At 48.1% G+C, this 26,400-nt stretch overlaps 1 protein-coding gene across 3 annotated transcripts in view; it reads left to right on the forward strand.

Moving 5' to 3' along the window:
• The window catches only part of MTHFS (methenyltetrahydrofolate synthetase), a 138,277-nt gene that overhangs the window by 12,876 nt on the left and 99,001 nt on the right, over positions 1 to 26,400 (forward strand). The window contains exon 1 of one of the 3 annotated variants that reach the window (XM_078684062.1): positions 5,312 to 5,400. The exons of the other annotated variants lie outside the window; for them this stretch is intronic. Coding sequence (XP_078540188.1) covers positions 5,344 to 5,400 — 57 coding nt within the window. The 5' untranslated portion in view covers positions 5,312 to 5,343. Of the gene's footprint in view, positions 1 to 5,311; positions 5,401 to 26,400 lie in introns of those variants that run through there. 3 annotated transcript variants of the gene reach the window in all.

Consider the following 26,400-nt stretch of genomic DNA (forward strand, 5'->3'; position numbering starts at 1 on the left):
CATTTCGCGCAACTGATCGCCCATCCACAGTGGGGTTCTACCGGTCAGTTTCCCTGCCTACCCTAGAAGTTTATTAGCATCTCACCAGCACTGCAGCACAACCTTAGTGTGGTTGGGAGACTCTGAGCGTGCCCTCCAGGCATATAGGAGGGATTCACAGTTTCCACTCTGCATAACCATTCTGTCTACTCTGTAGGCTGGTTCATCAAGATTTACATAGACCCAATCATTTATCACCTGAAGCTGTGAGGCCCAGTAATATAGCCTGATGTCTGGAACAGCCAGGCCACCATCATACATCCCCTTTTGCAACTCGTGGAATGCAATTCTCGGGGATCCTCCCACAGCAAAGTTCTAACCACCTGTGCTATGCGTTTGAATACATTCGGGGGGACAGGGTATGGAGTATTCGAATCCTACCTTCTTTGATGACCTCTGAAGAATCACAACAATCACCAGAATTATCAGTATTAGCTTCTCTGATTTCTTTGTTGTTCATCTCATCATCACTCATAAGCATAGCTCATGAACATCCATTTTTCTTTTCACCATCCTTATGCCTTCTACATTTCCTCCCCTTCTGATAAAACACCATGTTCTTCAAATTTCACCTCTCACCACCTTCCACTACTACAAATAATTTACAAACTCTTTTCACACATAAAGGCACTTTGAATTCAGACAAACCGCCCTTTACACTTCCTGATTTGATCTTGACCCTGTCACCTTTTTGTGTTTTGCTACACGAAGTCCAATTTGTCTCCGACAAACTCCTATCTCCAGAATCCAACCTGACCTTCAGACTCTGGGCATGATGCCCGTTACGTCACGTGCTAGACGAAACTTTGTGTCACCATAAAGTAACTTGGACGTGCGGGCTGATCCCATCCTCCTCTCCAATTTTCCGTGACAGCTTAGGGAACAACGCACACTCCTCGATATGGTTAAAAATTATGAATCTTAATTCAGCACACAACCTGGCGTCGATCCTCCCTGAGAGCCTGAAGCCAACTGACACTCCTAGAACTCACTACGCTAAGACAATCTAGAACACTAGCAGGTTTACATCATAGCAGATAAGATAGGTAGCTGAGAGTTTAAGTAGGATACCATGAGTTTGTCTCATTCTGTTTCCTCAAGATCGCTAACTTCATTGTCTTGAGGAGTGGGAAACCCATTCTGGTGGTAGACTGAAATTGCTGTCAAAACGGGACAGGGGAATTACCAGGAATTTTTATATATAGAAACCCTTGTTAGTGGAAAGCAAGAATTTTAAACTGTTCTGATCTCACATTTATTTTCCTCAAGGTTATGCTTCGATTCTTTTTATCACTTCTTGAGCAAAAGCCATGAACTTGTTTGGCTAGATGAAGACTAGGAATGATTATCCTACTTGGCCATCTTATATTTTTCGCCCAGACGTTTGAAATGGTATCCTGAACAAAGGTTCAGGCAGGAGTTTCAGAGGGCATCATTTGTGTGTGATTAAGTGCTTCTTCCCCTATATTTTCTTTCCATGGTGTGCTTTATTCCCTCAGGGACACCCATAATTCCACAGCTTTGTTCAATATAGTATGCAGAGTTAACATCCCCAGCAAGCTTGCCCTAAAGTGTTGACAATATGAACAAGTGGATCTGAGGTAGCCATCTTCATTTCTGACCACAAAATCCTACACCTGCTTATTAGTCCCTTTCTAATTAATTTAACTGTGCATATTCAGAGAGGATGTACTGTGCTTGCTATGAAAAACGTCTGTGACTCTTCTTGCCTTTGGTACCAACCGAACTACATGCAGCACCAAACAGAAAACAAAATAGGAGTTGATTTAAAAAGAACCACGTTTTTTTAAAGCCTTGTGAAAAGGGTACACTTGATCAAGCTGATATATGTAGAGAGAAAGATGGAGCATGTACACCTCAAGCACAAACACATCTGAATCTAGGTACCACAAGTTGGCAAGTGTCAGCAGACCTGATGAAGGTGGATATGGAGCATAGTGAGAGAACTTGTACTGAAGATACAGAGGAGTTATAAGTGTGAAAGGTAATACAAAAACGTTTAAACAATCCCCTTTTGGATACAGGCAGCCAGTGAAGAAGAGGCATAATGAGAAGACTAAAACTGCATTTTTAATTATTTGACGCTTGTACATGAGGAGAGCCCAGAAAATGACCATCAGTAGTTCTACGTGCTGAGCACTGTGACCTAAATGACTAACTGGCATTAAGACAGGGAAGGGAGTAGGGGTAAAAGTGTTAGGATTTTGCATAGAGTTTTAAGTAAGAGAAAAAAAGTTGAGGACGGTTTGCTGAATTGGCCCATGAAGAAAGTTTATTATCTAAAATGAAACCCAGGTTCCGTACAGAAATGTGAGGGCCATAAACAGATAAAAGAGATAGTCGGGGCATGAGTACACTAGATGAGTAGGAATACCATCTTCTCCATATTCAGCGTAAGGAAATTCCGACTCATCCTGTTTACCACTGCGGATAAAAGGTTCTTGGGCTTATCTGTATTCTAATTTTCTAGAACGGAGGTCTGGAAACATTTTTGTTCTCCGCCCCCCCCCCCCACTCCACACACCCCTTCTTAAGCAAAATGGTTTGATGTTGGGTCTTCTCCCAAAACTTTCTGGCAAGATTTAGGGGAGCGGGTCGAGCAGAGCTGACTGAGGGGAGGGGGCTTATGAAGTCATTTGTGGGAGACCTTTTCTTTAGCTCATAATCCACGCTAAATGTGAGACTTGGAACAAATACATCATAAAGAAATTAATCAAAACACACTAATCCCCATATTTGGGGTGTTGTGTGCCTCTCACACTCTTGGACCCCGATGCAACTGCACCTGCTGGGCTATTAGCGGCGGCCCTGAGTAGCAGGCGCTCTCCTCTGCCACTTTCATCCCTTGCCCACCATGCCTGAAAATTACTCCAATCTTGAAACAGACTCTCTGTCCCTTTCAAGAAAAAAAGGAGCTCACATATGTTGTCTGCCTCTCCAGAAACGGGTGTCCTCAGGCCTAATGCTAGAAATGAAAATGAGCCACAATGCATGTTTTGTAAAGTGAGATGGTCATAATTGGGATGCAGTGGTCCCCTCACACGTCTGGACCCCAGTGCCTCTGTATCTGCTTCACTAATGAGAAAGTCCTTGTAATGGAATTAAAAAATGTCTGCACTAGGTGCAGCCTGTTTACCTGTAACTAAAATGTATTCTTTTAAATAACTGTTTTTATCTTAAAAACTAATTCATGTTGTGGTAGCCTATCTTCTACTCCGGGTCACTGGAATTATATGATGATGCTGCATTTTTTGCATAATTATGGAGTTTTTGCATTTGCCACATAATCAGTCATCTGCTGCATAATCTGTAGTTTTTAACAAAAAAAATGACACAAATGTATACTATCACAAAATGTGCCACATTATGCAGCATAATTTGCCTTTTCTTTCTCTTCATCTAGTCAACCCTGATGCATAATTTGATCCTTCACTTCCACATAATTCCAGTGGCCCCTAAAATAATTATCTATTTATTTACAGTACTTTGTTTCTGGCTGGGACTTCATAGCACCTTATGTACACACAAACCATTGTTCTGAACTGCACCACTTAGTATTCAATTCTGCGACTCTCTGGTTTTTATAAACAGACATCTTGTATCTTTTTTGGAATCCTATTTTTTTGTTAGGTCTCGAGGAGCGTTGCAGCGCAACACGCTGCTTCGCTTTGCGAGGCATGCTGTATTAGAGTATATTTTAGAAGTGGGGTGGAAGGCCCGCCCCTATTTTTCATTGGCTGGCGTCATCGTCCATGATAATGAGGCTTCTTAGACCCTCCTTGTTTCCGCCCTGTCTCTTTTTGGGACCGCCCATCAGGACTGGATCATTTATTTGCGGCGTTACACTGTCTCCTTCATTAGTCTGAAGGCACTATGTTTTGTCAGTCGCAAGTTGAACAGCTTGAAAGGCGGACAGTGGTCTTAAACACACGTGCTGTTAAACAAGCACCGTCAGAACAATGGCTATCCCCGACAGCCCTTTGCCTCGCATCTCCTGAAAGAGGGCAGGGGCACGCTGTCACATGACCGTGTCTTGCAGCCTGTGCTCCCCGCGGGACTAGCACTTTTTCTGATTTCCCTCCTTTCCTGACAGACTATCTAGTGTCTGCTCCTTGATTCTTGTTATAACTTTTTTTTTTCACAAGAGTAAATTCAACCGCTCACCAGCGAGGCCGCAGATTTCATGGACGTGGTCTGAACTTGCCTCATGCCCCCCCAGCTGTCTTGAAGCAGGCCGAGGGTTGGTATCCTATTCCTTTGCTGTCAATTAGGTGCTTTTCCCAAGCGCCAAAGCCACACACACCCGTAATTCCTCCAGTGCTTCGAGGTGCTATATTTTATAGTGTTCACTTAACGTTGAATCTCTTTTACTCCTCCACTACCGCTATGTTGTGAGCATTTGTATAGCACTTTCTATCACTAATATTTCAGTGACACGCTAAATGAAACAGCTGAAGTGATAACGGACTGTGGCCAGGCCCTGAAACGTGTGTTGCCCTGTAGTGTGCTGTGGAAGGAGGAGAGTGTTGAATCAAGAAGCTGGCATTGCTTCAAGAGCTTTTCTTCTTGATGCTTTCCTCTCTCTGGTGTTTATTCTACTCATTCCTGTTTCTCTTCAGACTTCCTTGATGTGCCAGGCTGCCGTCCATGCAGGGGCGATATCAGATAACGTAGGGGGGCAGGTGACTCGAGTCAAAAATGTTAGCTGGCATCTGTGTTTGTTTTGAGGGGGAAGGGCTTTGGGGGTCTATACTGATTCGATTCGCCCCCTTCACAGTGTTTCACTGACATATCCGGTATTTTTATGTCCAGGTCAGTAAAAAAGAATAGAAAATCAGCAATTTCTCTTTGAAAGATAAAATAAAAAATGCAGACAGACGCAGAAATCGCTTCAGAAGGGCCATGGAGCTACACAAACGAGTGTTAAATGCACTGGCAGCTGCCAGCTATGGGAACTGGGGGGTTGGGAGTGGCTGGGGGAAATATAGAGCAGGAGGAGAAGAAACAAGCAGTTGCAATGCAATAGATCTCACATTTAAGCGAGTTTAAGCTATTGGCAAAAACCAAAACATAAATAAAAGGCATTGTGATTTACAATGCCAATAGCTAAAATTTGCATAAATGCAAGACCTATTGCATTGCAAATGCTTGATTTGAGTTTACAAACAGACAGGAATTTGTGGGCAAAAAACACAGTCAACACCCCCCCGAACAACACATCGCTAACCCCTCTCACCCTACCTCCCACCAGATCATCCCTTAATCAGCAGAGACCGGAGAAGAATGCAGCTGAGAATCCTGAATGTCTACGTTCCAGTCCCTGTTTTGCTAATTAAGAAGGTACTGTCATTCAATGGTGAAAGTCAGTCCAACAGTGATGCAGTCAGGAAGTGAGTTCTGGAAAGTTGGTGTGGCTCAAATCACTATGGTGCACAGTTGTCGTAGCTAGAACCATTCTGCTGCATACTTCTAGAGCAATGCTGCTGCCTTCGTGCTTGCAGAAATATCAGCATGCTTATTGCTGAAGCAGTTCTAAAATTAACATTGGGGTGCTCCTCAGTGGATCTGCTAGTATTGTTCAGTTGTAGAACTGCCTGTTATATAAAGGTGCTGCTGCACTATGGTTGTTGTCCTTAATATAAGGGTGCTGCTCAATTTGTCTGCCAGTTACACGAGGGACTGTTCACGTGATACATGTTTTGACACATCAGAGTTATTTATTCAGAGTAGGTGCTGCCAAAAACAATATGGATGTTGGCAGTGCAGATCCCTTACCAAAAGTTTTGAAATTCTTTAAATGTGCTTGCCCGTGTCTAAGTGCTCTCTTACACTGATCTGCAATTTACCACCTGTATACTGCTCAGCATACTGCCCCCATCATCCACTTACTTCCTGCTTAAAGGTATTCTCACACTGCCTCTTACCATAACCTCTGCATAATTCTGGCCTAAACATCTTATCTCTGCTGCCAGAATATATTGGAGTGTGGGCCGTTACCACACTGGTGACAGAGTGACAGGACCTGTGCCATGGAGGAATGGATTTGATACTGGTGAGAGAGCTTGCAGTAGATACTAACTTAGGGGCTTTGTTGTGCAAAGGGAGGAAAAATGCAATTCAACAAGGTATTTCAACCTGTGGTTTCAATCGTGTGTCCCTGGTGGGGTACAGACGTAGTAGCGCAAATCATTAAACACTGATCCAAATGGCTGAGAAAGTAAATCTTTAGTATTCCACTTTCTCAATACTTTTGACTACATCAAGCATTGGTTGTGCTGTCCACAAAACAGAAAGACATATACAGTGCAATACAACGTAATTTGTGATGGACTAATACAGGTTTACAAAACACAGATACATAAAGGTTGCAATTATTCAAGATTGTCAACTGTCAACACAATAGTCATTAGGCAAAATGATTTCTTTTGTTCCTATCCGACTTTGTACAGTTAGATCTATAGCATGGTACGTCGACGTTTCGACCCTAGTGGTGATGCGCTGACTACGTGCGTCTGGGCCGGGTCTTCTTCAGTACTGGGAAGGGGTTGGACAGCCTTGATTCTATTTCTTCAGTTATGTTTCTTCCGGTGCCTGCCAGCCGACTAGGCCCACTGGATATGGTTGGGACACTGCTCCTTAAATGTATGTAATGGGTTCTTCAACACCAGCCGGTGGGAGAATTACTCGTCGTGCACGCCTTGGCTGCTGCTCGAGTGTGTGAAAGGAGCGACCGTCTCCTAGGATTCTTCGCCATCTGGCAGTTACGGCGAAGAATCCTAGGAGACGGTACAAAAGTTTGAGCAAAGTGATCATAATGAGATTTCTTCACTATTTCCCAGGACTGGTCCACCAGGATCAGTGGTGTTTCATCACAGATTGGAAAATGTAAATGAACATCAGACAAATCTTTTTTACTATGACCGTTTGTGATATCCATAGATTTAGAAAAGGCATTTGACATGCTCAGTAGGTTTTATTTATCTGATGTTTTGAAACAAATGCATGGGACAGGAGATGAGCACCAGATAGTACTGTTGTACAGGCAGCCAGTAGCAAGGGTCTGCAGTGTAAGTGTAGGACAATGGGCCGAATGAAGACATGTCCAGATGGGTCTGTCGAGGGTTGGCTCGAGACACCAGCACAGCCTCACCGGTTGAGTGTGGTAGTTCACTTCGCAACTGGGTACCTGAATGCCAATTTCAGGCTAGTAAGTTCATGCATCTCAAGTAAAAATCGACTAGTAGTCTGGCCAGTCCAGGGGACTTCTGGAATGGCAATTCTATCATAACCCTTTTAATCTATTGAGTTGTTAATGGTGACTGTAAGGTTTCTATCTCTTCTGTCATCAAGATCTCCACACCATTTCATTTTATGTAGTTTTTCACTCTGTCCCTCAACTTTTCTTGTTTCCCCTATACTTCTGAGTAGTATCTGGTGAATAAGCAGAAGTGAGTCCACAACTTTCCTGTTCCAATCTTGTATGCTTGCTATCGGAGAGACCTGTGTTCTTGTATTTACCACTACACCAAAAGCATCCCCGTTTTATCTACCTCAGCATGCTTGCTCTTCATGTATTCACTATAATACACACATTCATTCTTTCAGTGGTTTGTGCATTTATGCATGTCACAACGCTTCTTGGAGCCCTATGGTTCAAGTGTTCTAATGTGAATTTCAGTGTCCCACACTTTCCTCGGCTTTTGTTTCTTCACCTCAAAAGAACTACATATGCAGTTGCCCAATTTACAACCTTACATACCTCCCATTCAATTACAGCATAATTTGCAGTACCGTCATTGTCTCTAAAATAATGCTTAATGTCCTCCTTTATTACACTTCTAGGGATGTACCATCCTATGCAATAGACTGCTGTTTCCATATGGGTATGGTGGGTCTAGGCTTACCCATTATGATGACTTGCGCTACTGGGTTCGGTTAGTAGATGGGGCAGCAAAGATATTACATTCTCACAATCGAGGCGTCGAATAGTTTGGAGCGCAGGACCCTAACCAGATGTATCGGGAGGTAATGCATTTGGGGGGGGGGGGTAGGGGGGAGTAGATAGAATGAGTGTTCCATGGCTTGGTGTTTAATCTCCAAGAGTCAACCAGTTCGAAATTTAACACTGAGTCGCAATAATCATGTGTGGTTTGCTGCAACTAGTGACCCAGTCACCAGAGTATACACGCTATCAAAGTCAAGTACACTTTTGAAATCTCCTCCTTAAATCTTAAGGTGAGTTGCTAAGTGGGCCATCTATCCAGAAACCATATCTGGTAAAAATTTGATGCATAAACACTTAACAACAGTACTTTGGCCCTGTCTAAGTGGCCCCACTACTAACATTTGTCTCCCTTCGCGATCTAAAAGCACCTTTCCTGATCTCATCCAGGTCGATGTTCCCCTGGCATTTGATGAAAAACTCATAAGAAATATCTGACCCGCTGACGTTTTTTCCAGTCTGTTCCCTTCATCTCTTGTAAGATAAGGTTCTAGTAGAAAACCTTTGAGAAATCCTGTTCTTTTGAATTAAGAATGTACATTGTATCACTGAGTGACTCTGTTCAGTCCCCTAATGTTCCAAGTAAGGAACGTCAATACACAGAACATATGTCAGTCCTGTACTTGGTGACTCGTTCACATCCAACATTGTAATGTCCCACAGGCTATCCATTGCAGATGGCATTGCGGCTGCCAACTTATTTCTAGGTGCATGCAATGTTGCGTGTATGATGAAGGCAGCCGGTTAATAACAATCCCAGCTGTCAAACTTCCCCCTAGAACCTCCCCAAACAGATAGGCAACCACTCCCCTCCAAAAAATAAACCACTTCATGCATCTCACTATGTTTTTCCGTATCTCGGAGGAAGGAATATTGAAAGTGTGTGAAGAGCTAACTGTGCTCTGTCGGCCACTCCCGCTTTCATAGAACAGCCCTTGGTATTTGAAAAGCCTGTGCTTCATGTCCTGAAAATTCAGCATATTTCATACCTCATCCAAGTCTTAATTTATGATCAGTGATTGCTGTATGGCATCAAATCAGGTCTGCCGACTGTGGGGTGACGCTCGGGACATTGACACTTTTCCTCTATTGAGTCTTGATCCATCCCAGTGCCATCTTCGACGGCAACAGCTACCTACTGCTCATCTTTTGCTTGTTGTTCTTTTGGCTTAGTAGTAGCAAGGTCTTCTGTATACTCTTTTGACGTTGCCAGTGCCTCTTTTGTGTGTCCTCATCCCCAGTATAATGGTGTTTCACCCTCTCCAAAATCTTCTTCAGGGACTGTGAAGAATAGAGCTTTATGCTTGGTGTGCTCTTGACACTTTCTGGGAACAGCAGCATATATTGCACACCCATGACCCTCCGCTCTCTCTTCACCTCCATAAAAGGAGACCGTTTTTAGGTCTCGTGACCTTAAATGCGCGCAAGCGCATTGAGGAACGAGAATTCAAGTGCTCAAAATGCTCATGAAACCACCAGCTTTTTGCTGGCGTTTTCATGCAGTTCATGTGAACCACGTGTTCAAACATGAACGCACATCAGCCTCCCTCCATTTGCCGCACAGCACATCAAAGGGCTTCGCCCAGCGTGCGCTCTGCGGCTTCTCGGCTTCTCCTCCCCTAACTTCCTTGCATTTCTCCTCCCCCTCCCCAGCCAGCTTCCCCCAGGCCGTGTTCCCTCATCCCTCGCACCCCCTCCTCCTTCAGCTTATCACATTCTTCAAACTAAAAATGCGTCCCCGCTTGTAGCATGCAGGGGCCTAAAGTGATTGCATTAACCAAACTAGTTTTCCTACCAATTTTTTTTTCCCGACAGATAAAGGTAAGTTGCATTTATATTTTCCATTTAAGGTATGTGCGTTGTATTGTGTATGTCTGTACGTAAACATCTACCAAAATCCCCCAGGATCAGAGTTCACTTACTTTTATTTATGCACTTTGACTGCTGCCCAGATCAGTGATGAGTGCTTGGCAAAGAATAAATAGTAATAATAAAATACATTTTCATGCAGATTTTAATAATGCTAATCAGTAAGTGGCCACATCAAAGGCTCTGTGCCACTTTCACCCACACAGCAACACTTACAGACACGCAACGCCACTCACACCCACGCAAGCCCGCTATCATCCACGCAACACCACACTCACCCACGCAACGCCACTCACCCAAACAACACCACTCACACACGCAACGCAACTCATCCACGCAACCCCACTCTTCCACGCAACCCCACTCTTCCACGCAACCCCACTCATCGACGCAACGCCACTCATCGACGCAACGCCACTCATCGACGCAACGCCACTCATCGACGCAACGCCACTCATCGACGCAACGCCCCTCACACACGCAACGCCCCTCACACACGCAACGCCCCTCACACACGCAACGCCCCTCACACACGCAACGCCCCTCACACACGCAACGCCCCTCACACACGCAACGCCACTCACACATTTACAATGCCAATAGCTCAAACTCTCACAACTGCGAGACCTATTGCATTGAAAATGCTTGTTACTGATTGGCAGTTGTGTAGTCTTAGGAAACCATAACTTTGCTATTGTCACCTGTGAAGTGGCAGGCCGTGTGAGCCCTCAGCAGGCACATATCACGACCCCAGGAATTTAGGATCAGACTAGGGAGGGCAACTGTGTAGGAAAAGCCTTGTCTGTACTCTATGTGCTCTTTCAACTACAAAGAATTTCAAGAATTCATGTGGTGGCACAGGCTGAGAAGGCCTTTGTTCCGGATATGAAACTATATTGGGTCTTTGAATTTTTTCGGGAAGGTCAATTACACATACGTTATTCTGCCTCTTAGACCCTCCATATCATCAGACCTGTAGTTTAGGAAGTTTATTTTTTATGTAGTAGGTCTTTGACATTTCCTTGGTGGTGGTTTGCATTTCACTCAGCGCAGTGTTTTTTCTCTTGATCCCGTCGGCATGTTTTTTTTCTGATCGTCTCATCCAAGTCTTATATTGATTGCTACAGAGTCTATCTTGTGTTCCAGCCAGTGACAGACAGCGGCAAATACAACTAGTAGGAGAAATATTTGACCCACTGATAAAAACCAACATTGCCATTAGGCTCAATGCAACTTTATCACAATGCCTGTCAGTTAGTTAAATCAATTTTAAATAAAAAAAAAAAATTTAATTACCCACTGCCTTGGTACTCGGTGCTCCTTTTAGTCTTGCAGTCCGTGGCTCCAGCACAGGCTCCGAGAGCCTCAGCTCACCTCTACCAAACCAGACGCTGCTCTCATGCTATTCAGGCAGCGTGAGTGAAGCACCAGGATCAACTGGAGCGCGCTGGTTCGGCACTCCTTCAGGCACTGTGGGCCTGTGCCTGCTCTCCACCCAACTGTCTGAGACAGCATGGGTTGGAGTGTTTTAAGTGTACATTTCAGGCAGGCCGTTGCAAGACAGCCGGGCAAAGTGACATGCACACTTTGAACCGAAGGGCACACAGTTCCTCCCTGCCACTGCCAGCATGAAAAATAAAATGGTAATACATTAAACTCCATTTTATTTTTCATGTTTGCACTCACAGCAGAGGGGCGTAATAGAGGAACCGCTACTGGTTTCAGATCTTCTCTCATACCTCTATCAGTTTGTTAGGTGCATGATTTCTGGCACTTCACCTGTTGTCATCGACAGGCCTGTACTTGCTCCTTCTGGTAGGCTCATCATTTTGGCCTGTGGGTTTAAGTGCTGCTGGTATGTTTTGGTTAAGTCTCGCCCCCTCACCCCCCCTCCCGACCCACCCGCACACACACACACAATGTCTTGTGACACAGACCCTTTGGTGGGTCCCTTGCACAGCGATCTTGCAGATAATTGAGCCCAGTTCAGGGCTCCATTGATGAGATTACAATGTGCTCCAGCTCCTTACAAATTTAGTTCAGTTTGCGGTCACTGAGCTCTGGTGGGTATTGGCTCATCAAAAGTCAATACCTATTAGTTTACGGATTCCCCAAAGGTTCAAACCATCCTGTCCCAGACCTGTGTTATGTTAGTTTTGAGTCAAGGTTACTTGAGTTTTCATGTCCTGACACCTTCATTTAAAATCTCTACTATATGATGTGATGTTGGAATGCATATTTGTGATTCCAGGGTCAAGATTCTCTGGGTGCTGAAGCAAGCCTCTTCAATATCAGACCCAAGGGTAACTCAGTCCAGACTCTGCTCACGAGGTCCCAGGAAGCTGAAGCCCTTTTTAGGGCTCGCACTGCGACGCAATCGCGAAGCGATTGTTGCTGTGGAGCCCTATTGTAATCAGTTTAGCTTTCGAGGAGTTCAAGGGGAGACAAGAGACTGTCACGCGCAGCCTGCCGGAATCGGATCAGGTCGCGCGCATAAATACGCGCTCCGATTCCGGCAGGCTGATCCCCGTCATGCGCACGTAGACAGACACACACGCGGGCTCACACATACAGACACACGAGCACACACACGCCGCCACCCCCCCAACCCCGCGGGCACACACACACGAGCACACAAAGTGCCGATCTTACCTTGCGCATCACCTGTCACTTGCAAAAACCCATATCCCTCTGTCTCGAGCGCTGTCGTTGGCGGCCTATTGTACCCGGGAGATAGGCATGGCCCGAGCAAAGAAAATGCACCACTAATCCCCTGCCAAACCAAGTTAACCCGTCATTGCGCATGCGCAGTACAGACCCGGCACAGGCGCACTCCTGCCAATTGCTGTTTGATGGGCAAAATAAGAGTCTGGCCTGGCAGGGAACAGGTAAGAAGCAGCCAGAAGGAGGGGAAACACCGGGGTGGCTCAGGGCAGGGGCATCGCATTAGAGGGAGGGCAGTCAACGCTCGTGGCTGGTCGTGCACGGGCAACGATTGTTAAATTAGCAATTACAGCCGACGGTATTCGTTCTGCTCTTACCAATAAGATGCCGACATGTTCTATATTGGTCTTGTGATGTGGCTTCATTCAACGTAAACAAAACAGCAAACTCCTTCTCCTGGTCCTCGGGTTCTCTCGCTATCGAGCTGTGCATAAAATCCATCATTAACGTGCCCTTCTTTTGACCTTCGCCTACAGCAGAAGAAAGTTGGAGTCACTCCCCGAGCAGCGACAGCAGCGGGCAGCCGTTATTAAGAGTCCATTCACGTCTTCGGTAAATAGCGGAGCTGGGCAGCAGCTGGTCCTGGGCAGGGAACTGTGGTTTTAACTTATGGTCACCTCGAAAATAAATATTTGTTTAACAATTTTGTTATTTACTAGGTAACATGTCAATCGCTGCAGTGCCATTTTGAGTCCAAAAGTTAGTTCAGTGTTTCTCTTAATAAATGTTAATCTAGCGGAACTGAAGGAAGTAATTTAGCACACAGCCGGTTTTCAATTTTCTTTTCATGTAAAAATACATCTTGGATTACTGGCAGCTTTCAAAAACAGTTTATTGAGCCGGATCAAGGATAAACATTTAGTATATCATTGAAGGTTGAGGACTGATACCTGCCTGGCACAGTACCATGAGGCAGGGAAATCAGTAGGAATGAAAAAGACAAGACACAATAGTTTAGCTTTAGCTCTTGCGGACTTTGTAGCGTGTTCATTAGGTTGTGCAGTAGAGCATGTAGTGTAGTCCAGCAGAAGGAACATTTGCTCTCCATGCAATGTGCTTATTGTCTATCTATGACAAATTGTGTGCAGATCTGATCGGGCCGATGTTCACAGCTCTGCCGCTGCAGTGTGTTCACAGAGAGCACATCCATTCTTCAGGTCTGTAACTAGTGACTAATTACAGCCTTGGTCGGAGTAGAGAGTATACAAATGTTTTCGAGCCACATTTACGGTGTAATTTATCAACTTACCATGTTTATTACAAAGAGGGGAGATAACGTTCAGGAAATGGTCAACACATTTTCAATAACTACTTGCTAGCTGCAATGATGTCTGCCCTGCCACCATTTACTTCGGGCCCTCACACACCCTCACACACCCTCACACACCCTCACACACCCTCACACACCCTCACTCACACACCCTCACTCACACACCCTCACTCACGCACCCTCACGCACCCTCACGCACCCTCACGCACCCTCACTCACCGTCACTCACCCTCACCCACCCTCATACCCCCTCACCCTCACAACCCCCTCACCCTCACAACCCCTCACCCTCACAACCCTCTCACCCTCACAACCCTCTCACCCTCACACCCTCTCACCCTCACACCCTCACACTTTCACCCTCACACACCCTCACCCTCACACACGCTCACCCGCCCTCACCCTCACCCCTTCACCCCCTCAAACCCCTCACACCGCCACACACCCTCAGAACCCACACCCCCTCACACCCTCACACACCCCCTCACCATCTCACCCCTCAACCTCTCCCTCACACCGCCACACACCCTCAGAACCCACACCCCCTCACCCTCACACACCCCCTCACTCTCACACCCCCTCACACCCCCTCACACCCCCTCACACCCCTTCACCCTCTCACCCTCACCCTCTCACCCCCTCACCCTCACACACCCTCACCCTCACACACCCTCACTCACCCTCTCACCCTCACTCACCCTCTCACCCTCACTCACCCTCTCACCCTCACTCACCCTCTCACCCTCACTCCCCCTCTCACCCTCACTCACCCTCACTCACCCTCACTCACCCTCACTCACCCTCACTCACCCTCACTCACCCTCACTCACCCTCACTCACCCTCACTCACCCTCACTCACCCTCACTCACCCTCACTCACCCTCACTCACCCTCTCTCACCCTCACTCACCCTCTCTCACCCTCTCTCACCCTCTCTCACCCTCTCTCACCCTCTCTCACCCTCTCTCACCCTCTCTCACCCTCTCTCACCCTCTCTCACCCTCTCTCACCCTCTCTCACCCTCTCTCACCCTCTCTCACCCTCTCTCACCCTCTCTCACCCTCTCTCACCCTCTCTCACCCTCTCTCACCCTCACTCCCTCACTCACCCTCACTCACCCTCACTCACCCTCACTCACCCTCACTCACCCTCACTCACCCTCACTCACCCTCACTCACCCTCACTCACCCTCACTCACCCTCACTCACCCTCACTCACCCTCTCACACCCTCTCACACCCTCTCACACCCTCTCACACCCTCTCACACCCTCTCACACCCTCTCACACCCTCTCACACCCTCTCACACCCTCTCACACCCTCTCACACCCTCTCACACCCTCTCACACCCTCTCACACCCTCTCACACCCTCTCACACCCTCACACACCCTCACACACCCTCACTTACCCTCACACACCCTCACTTACCCTCACACATCCTCTCACCCTCACACACCCTCATCTGCCCAGGATCACAGTTTTGTGAATCGCGGTCACCTGGCCAATAATGCAGACAATGCAGTATCCCTTCGTGCCAGACAAAGCACTTTGACTCTGAGATTCCGAGTATCATTTTGTCTTGCTTTCCCATCATGCAATAGGTCTCGCATTTGTGAGAGTTTAAGCTATTGACATTGTAAATGACAATGTCTTTTATTTGTCTGTTTTACAAACTAACACAAATAAAAGGCATTGTCATTTACAATGCCAATAGCTCAAAGTCTCGCGAATGCGAGACCTATTGCATTGCAAAGGCTTGTTTTTTTTTCATTGCTACTGGGCTCCTGCTAGTATTGGCACTTTTGTTAGCAGCCGTAATGTCTGCAGTGATCTCCACAGTACAAAGCCGTTCTTCCCCCCCCCCTCACCCGAAGTCATGCCAGTTTAATATTAACTTTGGAAAAGATATGCTCCACTTTCATACAGACATCTGTCCCTAGCCAACCTCATCCAGAGCACCCACTGACAATTGTGTTACAGAAAACTTTTAATGCCCCACAGTTTAGAAAATTCGACAACAGTCTGGAGCCTTTTGCATTGCCTCCAAACTAACCTTGGTTGAGGTTGTATTTTTCGACCATCTTGCATCATCTCCACTTCCATCGCTTCCTGGGCCCAGTCTACCTCATGTGCTACACCATATTGGCGAGGCCGAGACAGACGCTCCACTCCTCTGCTTTGCCCCACACTGTGATTCAAGGAGGAGGAGGTATTCACCTGCTCAATCAATCAATCAATCAACAACATTTATAGAGCGTGCTACTCACCCGCTAGGGTCTCAAGGCGCTGAGGGAAAAGGGGGGGGGGGGCGCTGCTACTGCTCGAAGAGCCAGGTCTTGAGTTGCTTCCTGAAGGAGAGATGGTCCTGGGTCAGCCGTAGGTGGGTGGGGAGGGAGTTCCACGTCTTGGCCCCAGGTAGGAGAAAGATCTTCCTCCGGTGGTGGTTCTGCGAATCCGTGGGATGGTGGCGAGGCTGGCGGATCTGAGCTGGCGGGTGGGTGCGTAGAACGTGAGGCGGTTGTTGAGGTATTCGGGCCCATGTCATGAAGAGCCTTGTGTGCGTGGATGAGGAGCCTGAATGTGATCCTCTTGCTGACGGGGAGCCAGTGCAGGTCTCTCAGGTGGTCAGAGATGTGGCTGTGTCGGGGGATGCCCAGGATGAGTCGTGCAGAAGCGTTCTGTATGCGCTGGAGTCTTTTCTGTAGTTTGGCTGTGGTTCCGGCATAGAGGGGGTTTCCGTAATCCAGTCGGCTGGACCGTCTTTCTGGTTTCAGTGGGGATCCACCGGAAGATCTTTCGGAGCATGTACAGGGGGTTGAAGCATGAGGACGAGACGGCATTGACTTGCTTGGTCATCGTGAGGGAGGAGTCAAGGATGAAACCCAGGTTGCGTGCATGGTCCGTGGGCTTGGGGGCGGTGCCCAGTGCAGGAGGCCACCAGGAGTCGTCCCAGGCGGAGGGGGATGGTCCGAGGATGAGGACTTCCGTTTTGTCTGAGTTCACTTTCAGACGGCTGAGCTTCATCCATTCCGCAACGTCTTTCATTCCCTTTTGAAGGCTGGCTCTGGCGGTTGCGGGGTCGTTGGTGAGGGAGATGATCAGCTGGGTGCCGTCGGTTGTGTTGGCGTGCGATGGCTGCGAGGGGGCTCATGTAGATGTTGAAGAGGGTGGGGCTGAACGAGGAGCCTTGAGGAACGCCGCAGATTATCTTGGTGGCCGCTGAGCGGAAGGGGGGGAGGTGGACTCTCTGAGTTCTGTTGGAGAGGAAGGAGGTGATCCATTCCAGAGCTTTTCTTGGATCCCGGCGTGGTGGAGGCGGGTTGTAAGGGTGCGGTGGCAGACTGTGTCTAATGCGACCGAAAGGTCGAGGAGGATGAGGGCAGCAGTTTCCCCATTGTCGAGCAGGGATCTGATGTCGACGGTGGCTGCGATTGAGTGCGGTCTCGGTGCTGTGGTTTGCTCGGAAACCGGACTGTGATGGGTCGAGGGAGCCGTTTGTATCGAGGAAGGCGGTTAGCTGATTGTTGACGGTCTTCTCGATGACTTTAGCGGGGAAGGGGGGGAGCGAGATGGGGCGGAAGTTCTTGAGGTCCGTGGGGGCCGCAGTGGGTTTCTTCAGGAGGGCACTGATCTCCGCATGTTTCCAGCTCTCTGGAAAGGTGGCAGATGCGAAGGAGTTGTTAATGATGGTCTGGAGTTGGGGTGCAATCATGGAGTCGGCTTTGTTAAAGATATGATGTGGACAGGGGTCGGCTGGGGAGCCGGAGTGGATGGTGTTCATCACGTGGGTGGTGTCTTCAGTGCTGACGGGGGTTTACCAGTTGCTTGAGTCCGAGGTTGGCGAGGTTGTCCAGCAGGGTGGTGTTGTTGTTGTCATTGTTGTTTTCCAGGTGGTAGTTGAGGTCCCCTAGGAGGATGTAGTCTGAGGAGGTGAGGGCAAGCGGGCTGATGAAGTCTGCGATGGCTTCGCTGAATTGTGTGCGTGGACCCGGGGGGTCTGTAGATGAGAGTCCCTCTGAGGGTGGTCTTGGGGTCAGTGTGTATCTGGAAGTGGAGGTGCTCGGCGGCAGTGAGAGTGTCGTCGGAGTTGGTCGTGACGCGGATGGTGTCTCTGTGGACGATGGCGATACCTCCTCCGGTTTGGTTGACGCTGTCCCGCCGGGTGATCTTGTAGCCATCTGGGATGGCTATGGCGATGTCGGGGGCTGAGGAGGCGTTCATCCAGGTTTCTGTGAGAAAGGCGACGTCCGGTGCTGGTGTGTCGAGGAGGTTCCAGAGTTCGACGGCATGCCTGTGGACGGAGCGGGTGTTGAGCAGGATGCACTTGAGGTGACTGTTGCTGGTGCCTGGTCTGGCGGGTGCGATGCAGGTCTGGAGGCAGGTAAATTTGCAGGCTTGGAAGGTGAAGGGTGCGTTTCGGGGCGGCTCGGTGGCAGGCGGGGGTCCGGCCGGTGTTGAGTGCGTGGAGGGTGGTGGCATCGTAACTCAGTTGGGTGGGCTGGCATCGACGAGAGCCAGGGGTCCTGGTGCTGGGCATGGTCAAGGCGCGGACGGGCGCGCCTTCGGCATGGCCGCTGCGCGACCTCCATATGAGGGGGAGAGGGAGGGAGGTGGGAGCGGGGCGGCCAATGGGTAGCGGGGGGGCGGGGCCACGGGAATGCGATCGGCAGGAAAAGGGTGGCACAGAGGGCAAGAGAGGGCAGGGGGGGAGATACAGCGGTACAAACAATAAAAATACCCAAGGGGCACAAAAGAGATGAGGGAGAAAGGCCAAAACAGTCAACAGTTAGCGTTAGCAGGGAATAGTAGAACACGAGCAGATAACGGCAGCAGCGGTGCACCGGGGGTCTGCGCGGTGGCAGAGGGAGCGACCTGCCTGGTCACAGGGTCATGGGTCGCTCCTGCTCCTGCTCTGCATCCACCATACCTCACTCTAGAACCTGCCATGTCTGGGTCCTTTCCGTTGTAGAAAGGCCTCCATCTTAGATCCTGCCAAGTCCCTGGACTACATACGTTCAGATGCTGTACCGCTCATTCAGATCTCGCTGTCTGCCTACCATTCTATGCACCATGATCGTCACAACATTCGGTCTTAGACCAAGTCAGATGGGTGTAGTAATGACTCCGGCAGTGCTGGACCAACACCACTGTTTTGTAGAACAGCCGGAGAAGTGCTTTACTAGACTGCTCTCAACTCGCACCTCCGACTCAACTCCATATCATGTATCAACGCAACCAAATCCTTATATTCTAATGCATACTGAAAATGACATTCCGCACCAATATCTCTAGATGCCTGGACCTGTAGAATTTTTACAGCAGTGCTCCTTCATGCCGGAAGGTGGCGCTATATCTTTGCATATTCCTTATTCCCCCATAAGTGACGGAGTACGGCCGCACATACGTGCCATCCCTTTACACTGACCTTTGTTCTCATCTTTTTGCCAACTTGGATGTGGATCTGAAGTTGCCCTCACAACTTTGTTGGTTTTATCACGACGTCAGAATTTACGTCCGACGCTGTGCTAGGGACGATATCTCCCCAAAATCAACAGGATTCAAGTCTGGCCGTGACTACAGGAAGCAGATGTCAGTCATGGACCCATGTGATGTGTCCCCTTGGTGCTTGGTCTCCAGTCACTATCCAGTTGTGCAACAAATGTGCCCTTATGCACGAGAAGGCGAAGTGGAAGGTGAAACGACCTCACCGAACCTAAGAAGAGATGAAGGTCGAAACATATGTCCCGATTACATTCCAAGTCACAGGTTCTCTCTCTCTCTCTCTTGTTCAAGAGGACCATCCTTTGTAAAGTCCTGTTTCCAATCAAAAGTTGCTTGTTAAGTCAAAGAAGCATAAAAAAGCTGAGCGAGATTTGACCTATCCCTCCATTCAAGATCAGGCATGAAGGCACAAAAGTATTGTAGGAAATCTGCCTTTTCTGTGTAGTCACCCTAGATATTTCTCGTTTTCAGGGACCTCTATTTTTGCTGGCTTTAGATATCTGTGCACTTTACTCTGCTAACCAGGAGTAGAGTACCTGTGTGCGCCCTTTAAACATGGTTACATTCGCTTATTCCTAATCTAACTTGCCTATAAACGCCTAGACTATGGTGCAGAGAGTGCACCCATGGCATGGAAATTAAATGCCACTGGTGAATTGCAGCATATTTTGTGCCATCCACTACAGTGCAGGGCTCTGTAAATTCAGACTAACCTTTTGGGAGCCTCCCGTTTCAGAAACAGGGGAAGGTCTTGCACCCGAGTCTGTGACCTACACCTCCATGCATGGAGATTGAGCAGTGGCGGTTAAATGTGTTCAGTCTGCCCACCACAGTAGTTGACATTTTTCTTGCTGCCCAGCTCTGTTTGACAAAGACCATCTATGCTGTGCACCAGGAGAAATGAGTTGCCTGGTTTAGGGCTTGTCTTACTGACTCTCTTTAGGGGAAACATTTGGGTTTATTATTGTTTGTTCTATCATTCGCTCAGCAAGACCTTGCAGACCATACAAATAAGGGTCATCTGTCAGCCCTTTTGGCCTTTTTATATTTACCTGTTTAACTCTCTCTGTTTAAATCACCTGTTGAGATGCATTTTATCAATAGTATGACTCGCGTGTTTCCCCAGACGCCCTTCATCATGTCCCAATAAGACTTGAACTTAATGTTGATATTTGTTTTGTGTATACCTTTTGAGCCAATGCTCAGCTGCTCACTGCAGCTATTGGCGTTTAAAACCATTTTCCTGATCACCATCACTTCTGCGCAACATGAGAGGGAACTGTAGGCATTCTCGATGCATCTGCCCTATGCCACTTTCTTCCCAGACAAATAAGTCCTGGGGCCCCAGGCTGCCGTTTTCGCCAAATTTGTGACTCCTTTTCACATCAGTCAATCTATCACTCTGCCAATGTGTTTTATCGCCGCTTCACTCTTGTAGTGAGGAAGGGAGGCTCCACAGGCTGGACTCTTCCACTGACCGCATGAAAGACCGTCTGATGGATGATCAGCTCTTTGTGGGATTCTCTGGAGCAAAGAAAGGGATAGTGGTCTTTAATCACTGTGGAGCCACATGGCGCCAGTTATTGCAGTATGGTTCATTGCGGTAAAAATTCTACAGGTCCAGTCTGGCGCTGGGGGGGATCCTAAAGGTGAGGAATCTGTGATTAGAGTATTCACCAGAAAGAGCACTACCGAAAGTAAGTTACTTGTAAGTTTTGGAGATGTGGCCTCCTATTTGGTTAGCAAAAGACACACAATTGATGATGATGGTATGCAGAACAAATCAAAATATTCACCCCCCAGTCAAGAGATCTGGGATAAATCCATCATTCATTTGCTCACCATTAAGCATGGGCGTAAAATCCGCTCTGCTCGCGGATTTTTCGGATTTTCGGCAAATCCGCAATCCGCGAACGCTCGCGAATTTGTCGAAAATCCGTGAATCCGCTCGCGGCGGATTTTTTGCTTGGTTGCGGCGTGGTGCACGGCGTTCACTTTCCGTCATTTTAGCGTTTGCCGAGTTGTTTTTCTTTGCGAGTGACGCGCCATTTTAGATCTTGCTGCGTGTTCCCGCGGGAGTTTGTCGCCCGCGAATACGTACTCGCGGCTTGCCACCTTGCACAGCACACCTCGCGAGAGTTCGCAATTGCGAACACGTAGTTGCGGCGGAAAGGAACAATCTCGCACTTGCGAAATAGAGATTTTGCAATTTCGCACAAGAAAATCACCAGCAAACAGGATAAACCTTCAGAAAATTATGATTTTTATCAGAATCACTCCTCAGGTTGACATTTGCATGGCCTTTTTTTTTTTGCAAGGAGTCCATTTTGGGGGGGGGAGGAAGGAAGTGCCCCACAGTCTCCAACTTCCTGTTCCTGTCCAGCAGGCTCCTCCCAGTGCTTTGTCCATCTCCTGGTCACTTTCATTTGGATCTGGAGCTGGAAGGATTACTTTTTGTGGGTGCTGCTGGATATTTGGATTTGAGGCCTTTTTGACTGTCTTTGGATCACTTTTGGATTAGAAATCAACTTTCACAAGTAAGTTTGTTTGGGGCATTACAGTTGCTGCAAGTAAAATTTTGGAACTTTTTCAGAACATTAAATAAATTATATTGTGGGTAGCCACAGTATCCAGTAGGACCAGGGTTGGTTAGGGGTGCATGATACAACTGTTTTGTTGAATTTAAACACCATTTAGGCCATGGATGGGCTGGGATTGTGCTGATTTTTGTCCTTTTTTTGGGACTGCTGGTGGGGCCCTTTGCCCAGGGGTGGTGAGTGTTGCATGGGCCTAGTCTTTCTGTGGGGTGTCTTCTTGAATTTAAACATAATTCATGTCATGGATTGGCTGGGATTGTGCTTATTTTATTGTTTTTTGTCGTTTTTGGGGGGCTGCTGGTGTGGCCTTTTGCCCAGGGGTGGTGGGTGGTGCATGGACTGAGTGTGCCTGTGGTGTGGTCTCACTCTCTTTAATGTAAACATCATGGATGGCATTGGATTGTGGTGATTTCTGGCTGTTTTTCTGTTTTTTGGGGGTGTACGGTTGATGTGGACTGGTCATGTGGGTGGTGGTGGTGGCCATCTTGAGTGCTGGCTGCTACAGGCAACATGTGCTTGGGGTGTAAGAAGGGGCCATTTTGAGGAGAGGCAGTGTCTGAGGCCTGCACTTATTTTGCCTACTTTTCATCCATTATGCCCAGGGGTAGTGAGTGTTGCATGGGCCTAGTGTTTCTGAGGGGTGTCTTCTTGAATTTAAACACCATTGAGGCCATGGATGGGCTGGGATTGTGCTGATTTTATTGTTTTTTGTCGTTTTTTTGGGCCTGCTGGTGGGGCCCTTTGCCCAGGGGTGGTGAGTGTTGCATGGGCCTAGTCTTTCTGTGGGGTGTCTTCTTGAATTTAAACATAATAGAGGCCATGGATGGGCTGGGATTGTGCTTATTTTATTGTTTTTTGTCGTTTTTGGGGGGCTGCTGGTGTGGCCTTTTGCCCAGGGGTGGTGGTGCATGGACTGAGTGTGCCTGTGGTGTGGTCTCACTCTCTTTAATGTAAACATCATGGATGGCATTGGATTGTGGTGATTTCTGGCTGTTTTTCTGTTTTTTGGGGGTGTACTGTTGATGTGGACTGGTCATGTGGGTGGTGGTGGTGGCCATCTTGAGTGCTGGCTGCTACAGGCAACATGTGCTTGGGGTGTAAGAAGGGGCCATTTTGAGGAGAGGCAGTGTCTGAGGCCTGCACTTATTTTGCCTACTTTTCATCCATTATGCCCAGGGGTAGTGAGTGTTGCATGGGCCTAGTGTTTCTGAGGGGTGTCTTCTTGAATTTAAACACCATTGAGGCCATGGATGGGCTGGGATTGTGCTGATTTTATTGTTTTTTGTCGTTTTTTGGGGCCTGCTGGTGGGGCCCTTTGCCCAGGGGTGGTGAGTGTTGCATGGGCCTAGTCTTTCTGTGGGGTGTCTTCTTGAATTTAAACATAATTGAGGCCATGGATGGGCTGGGATTGGGCTTATTTTATTGTTTTTTGTCGTTTTTGGGGGGCTGCTGGTGTGGCCTTTTGCCCAGGGGTGGTGGGTGGTGCATGGACTGAGTGTGCCTGTGGTGTGGTCTCACTCTCTTTAATGTAAACATCATGGATGGCGTTGGATTGTGGTGATTTCTGGCTGTTTTTCTGTTTTTTGGGGGTGTACTGTTGATGTGGACTGGCCATGTGGGTGGTGGTGGTGGCCATCTTGAGTGCTGGCTGGTACAGGCAACATGTGCCTGGGGTGTAAGGGGCCATTTTGAGGAGAGGCAGTGTCTGAGGCCTGCACTTATTTTGCCTACTTTTCATCCATTATGCCCAGGGGTAGTGAGTGTTGCATGGGCCTAGTGTTTCTGAGGGGTGTCTTCTTGAATTTAAACACCATTGAGGCCATGGATGGGCTGGGATTGTGCTGATTTTATTGTTTTTTGTCGTTTTTTTGGGCCTGCTGGTGGGGCCCTTTGCCCAGGGGTGGTGAGTGTTGCATGGGCCTAGTCTTTCTGTGGGGTGTCTTCTTGAATTTAAACATAATTGAGGCCATGGATGGGCTGGGATTGGGCTTATTTTATTGTTTTTTGTCGTTTTTGGGGGGCTGCTGGTGTGGCCTTTTGCCCAGGGGTGGTGGGTGGTGCATGGACTGAGTGTGCCTGTGGTGTGGTCTCACTCTCTTTAATGTAAACATCATGGATGGCGTTGGATTGTGGTGATTTCTGGCTGTTTTTCTGTTTTTTGGGGGTGTACTGTTGATGTGGACTGGCCATGTGGGTGGTGGTGGTGGCCATCTTGAGTGCTGGCTGGTACAGGCAACATGTGCCTGGGGTGTAAGGGGCCATTTTGAGGAGAGGCAGTGTCTGAGGCCTGCACTTATTTTGCCTACTTTTCATCCATTATGCCCAGGGGTAGTGAGTGTTGCATACTTGCATGTCCGTAGTCTTTCTGTGGGGTGTCTTCAATGTAAACATCAAGGATGGCATGGGATTGTGCTCATTTTTCTGTGTTTTGTCGAATTTTTGGGGTGTATAACTGAACTGATGTTCCTCTGTCTTCCATTGCTTTTAGGTGCACAAGAAGACTCAAGAGAACCACCAGTGCCAGGAAGAAGTCCTGCAGCGGTGTGTGCAGCATAACGTCACGCGACGTCACGTCTGGACACAGAACCCTCTGCAACTCGTGCAACTGCTGCCTGCTGACCTGCTCTGAAGAGGATGGCCCCAAAAAAAGTAACCCGTAGCTCCTCTAGCAAGAAAGGTGCCAGTAAGGAGCAGAAGAAGCAAGTTACCAAGGAGACTGGTGTGCCGCCCGCCCCTTTTTTTGGGAGTAAAAAAAAAAGTATGCCTGCAGCAGCAGCAGCGGGATCTGCTGGGGACCAAGCTGGCAGCACCCCCCCCCCCGCTCCATTGGGCTCAGTGCCACCACCACCACCACGCCAACTTAAGTCCAAGCCCTTGAGTGCTGCAGAGGCAGCCAGTATAGTTCTTCAATCACCATCGACCAGTGATGTTGGCTCATCGCAAGAAAGCAGCAGCAATGTCCCTCAATCAACACAGGTTGTTGTAGCTCATCTGACGAGTGTTGAACAACCACAGCCGCAACAACAATCACATGTGCAAGTACAAGCCCAAGTACATGTGGAAGGAGAGGCAGCGCAAGGAGATGCGCAAGCAGAGGTGCATGGAGGGTCACAAGTGCCCACAATAGTTGTTCCTCCCGAAGTAGGGGCACATCAGGAAATCGACAATCAAGGCGAGGTATCATTTGAGGAAGCCACTCCTCCTGCTGATCCTTCATTGTCTTCCACAACCCTAGCAAGGAAGAGATCAAGGGTGGTGTCTACATCCTCTTCAAGCACACCTCCTTCTGATGATACGGATCAAACTTGGGAACCAGCACCACAGCCGTCTGAGAGTGAGGCACACCATGATCCAACAAAGGTACTTAAGCGTAAAAGGAAGCTCGTCCAAAGTCTCAGACTTATGGAGTGTGATGAGGCTCAACAAGAAGTGGCGGATACTGCTGCTGATGAAGACTCTGCCAACGACGACCCAGTCATCATAAAGGTCACTGCAGCCCCAGCGGGCATGCAGCAAACAGACATTTTGACCCTAGCCCGAAGAGCTGCTGCGCGTGATGATGATGATGATGTTGTCGATGAGGAGGCAGTGGAAACACCACAATCATTGGAGTTAAGTAGTACACCAACTCGTCCCGCTTCCATATTTCTTTCTGGCAAGAAGAGACCTTCGTCAACCTTGACCTTAATTAGTGGCGGTGAAAGTGGAAAACGTACAAAAGTTGGGCAATCCAGATCCTCCACTTCATCTGGCATTAGCTTCATGACCACCACCACCAGTATCGCCGCCTCCTCCAGGTCCCACAGACACTTCAAGTCCCCAGTTTGGGACTTCTTTACTGTTTGTCCCAAAAATCCAAAGTTTGCCATTTGTACCCTTTGTAAGCTTGCAGTTAGTCGTGGTAAGTCAGGTACCAACTATGGTACCGGCGGCCAGAGTGGTCATCTTGAGAGAAAGCACGCTGTCAAATGGTTTGCGCACCTAGCTGCGATCAAGAAAGGCCAAAATCAAGGAAACGTTGATGTTTCATCTGATGTTGACGAGCAGGAAGAAGACGTGTCAAACACTTCCCTTACACCCAGTACCCCTGTCAGCAGCACACCCAATGTGAGGCACACTAAGAGTGTTGGAGCGAGTGAGACACCAACGCACAAAAGTTCACCAGCGAGCAAAATTGGGTCAACGAAGTCATTATCAGCCCGTAAATGCTTGGTCCAGGGCAACATTAGAACAATGCTTACTTCAGACGTGCCATATGAACGCAACCACCCACTGACGCGTCTGTATAACACTAAGCTGGCTAAAATGCTAGCTGTGGACCTTCTACCTTTTTCTTTTGTAGAAGCGGTAGGTTTTCTTGAATTAGTTGCAACGCT

Source organism: Lissotriton helveticus, chromosome 3_1, assembly GCF_964261635.1.
Source record: "Lissotriton helveticus chromosome 3_1, aLisHel1.1, whole genome shotgun sequence".
In the NCBI taxonomy this organism is placed as follows: domain Eukaryota; kingdom Metazoa; phylum Chordata; class Amphibia; order Caudata; family Salamandridae; genus Lissotriton; species Lissotriton helveticus.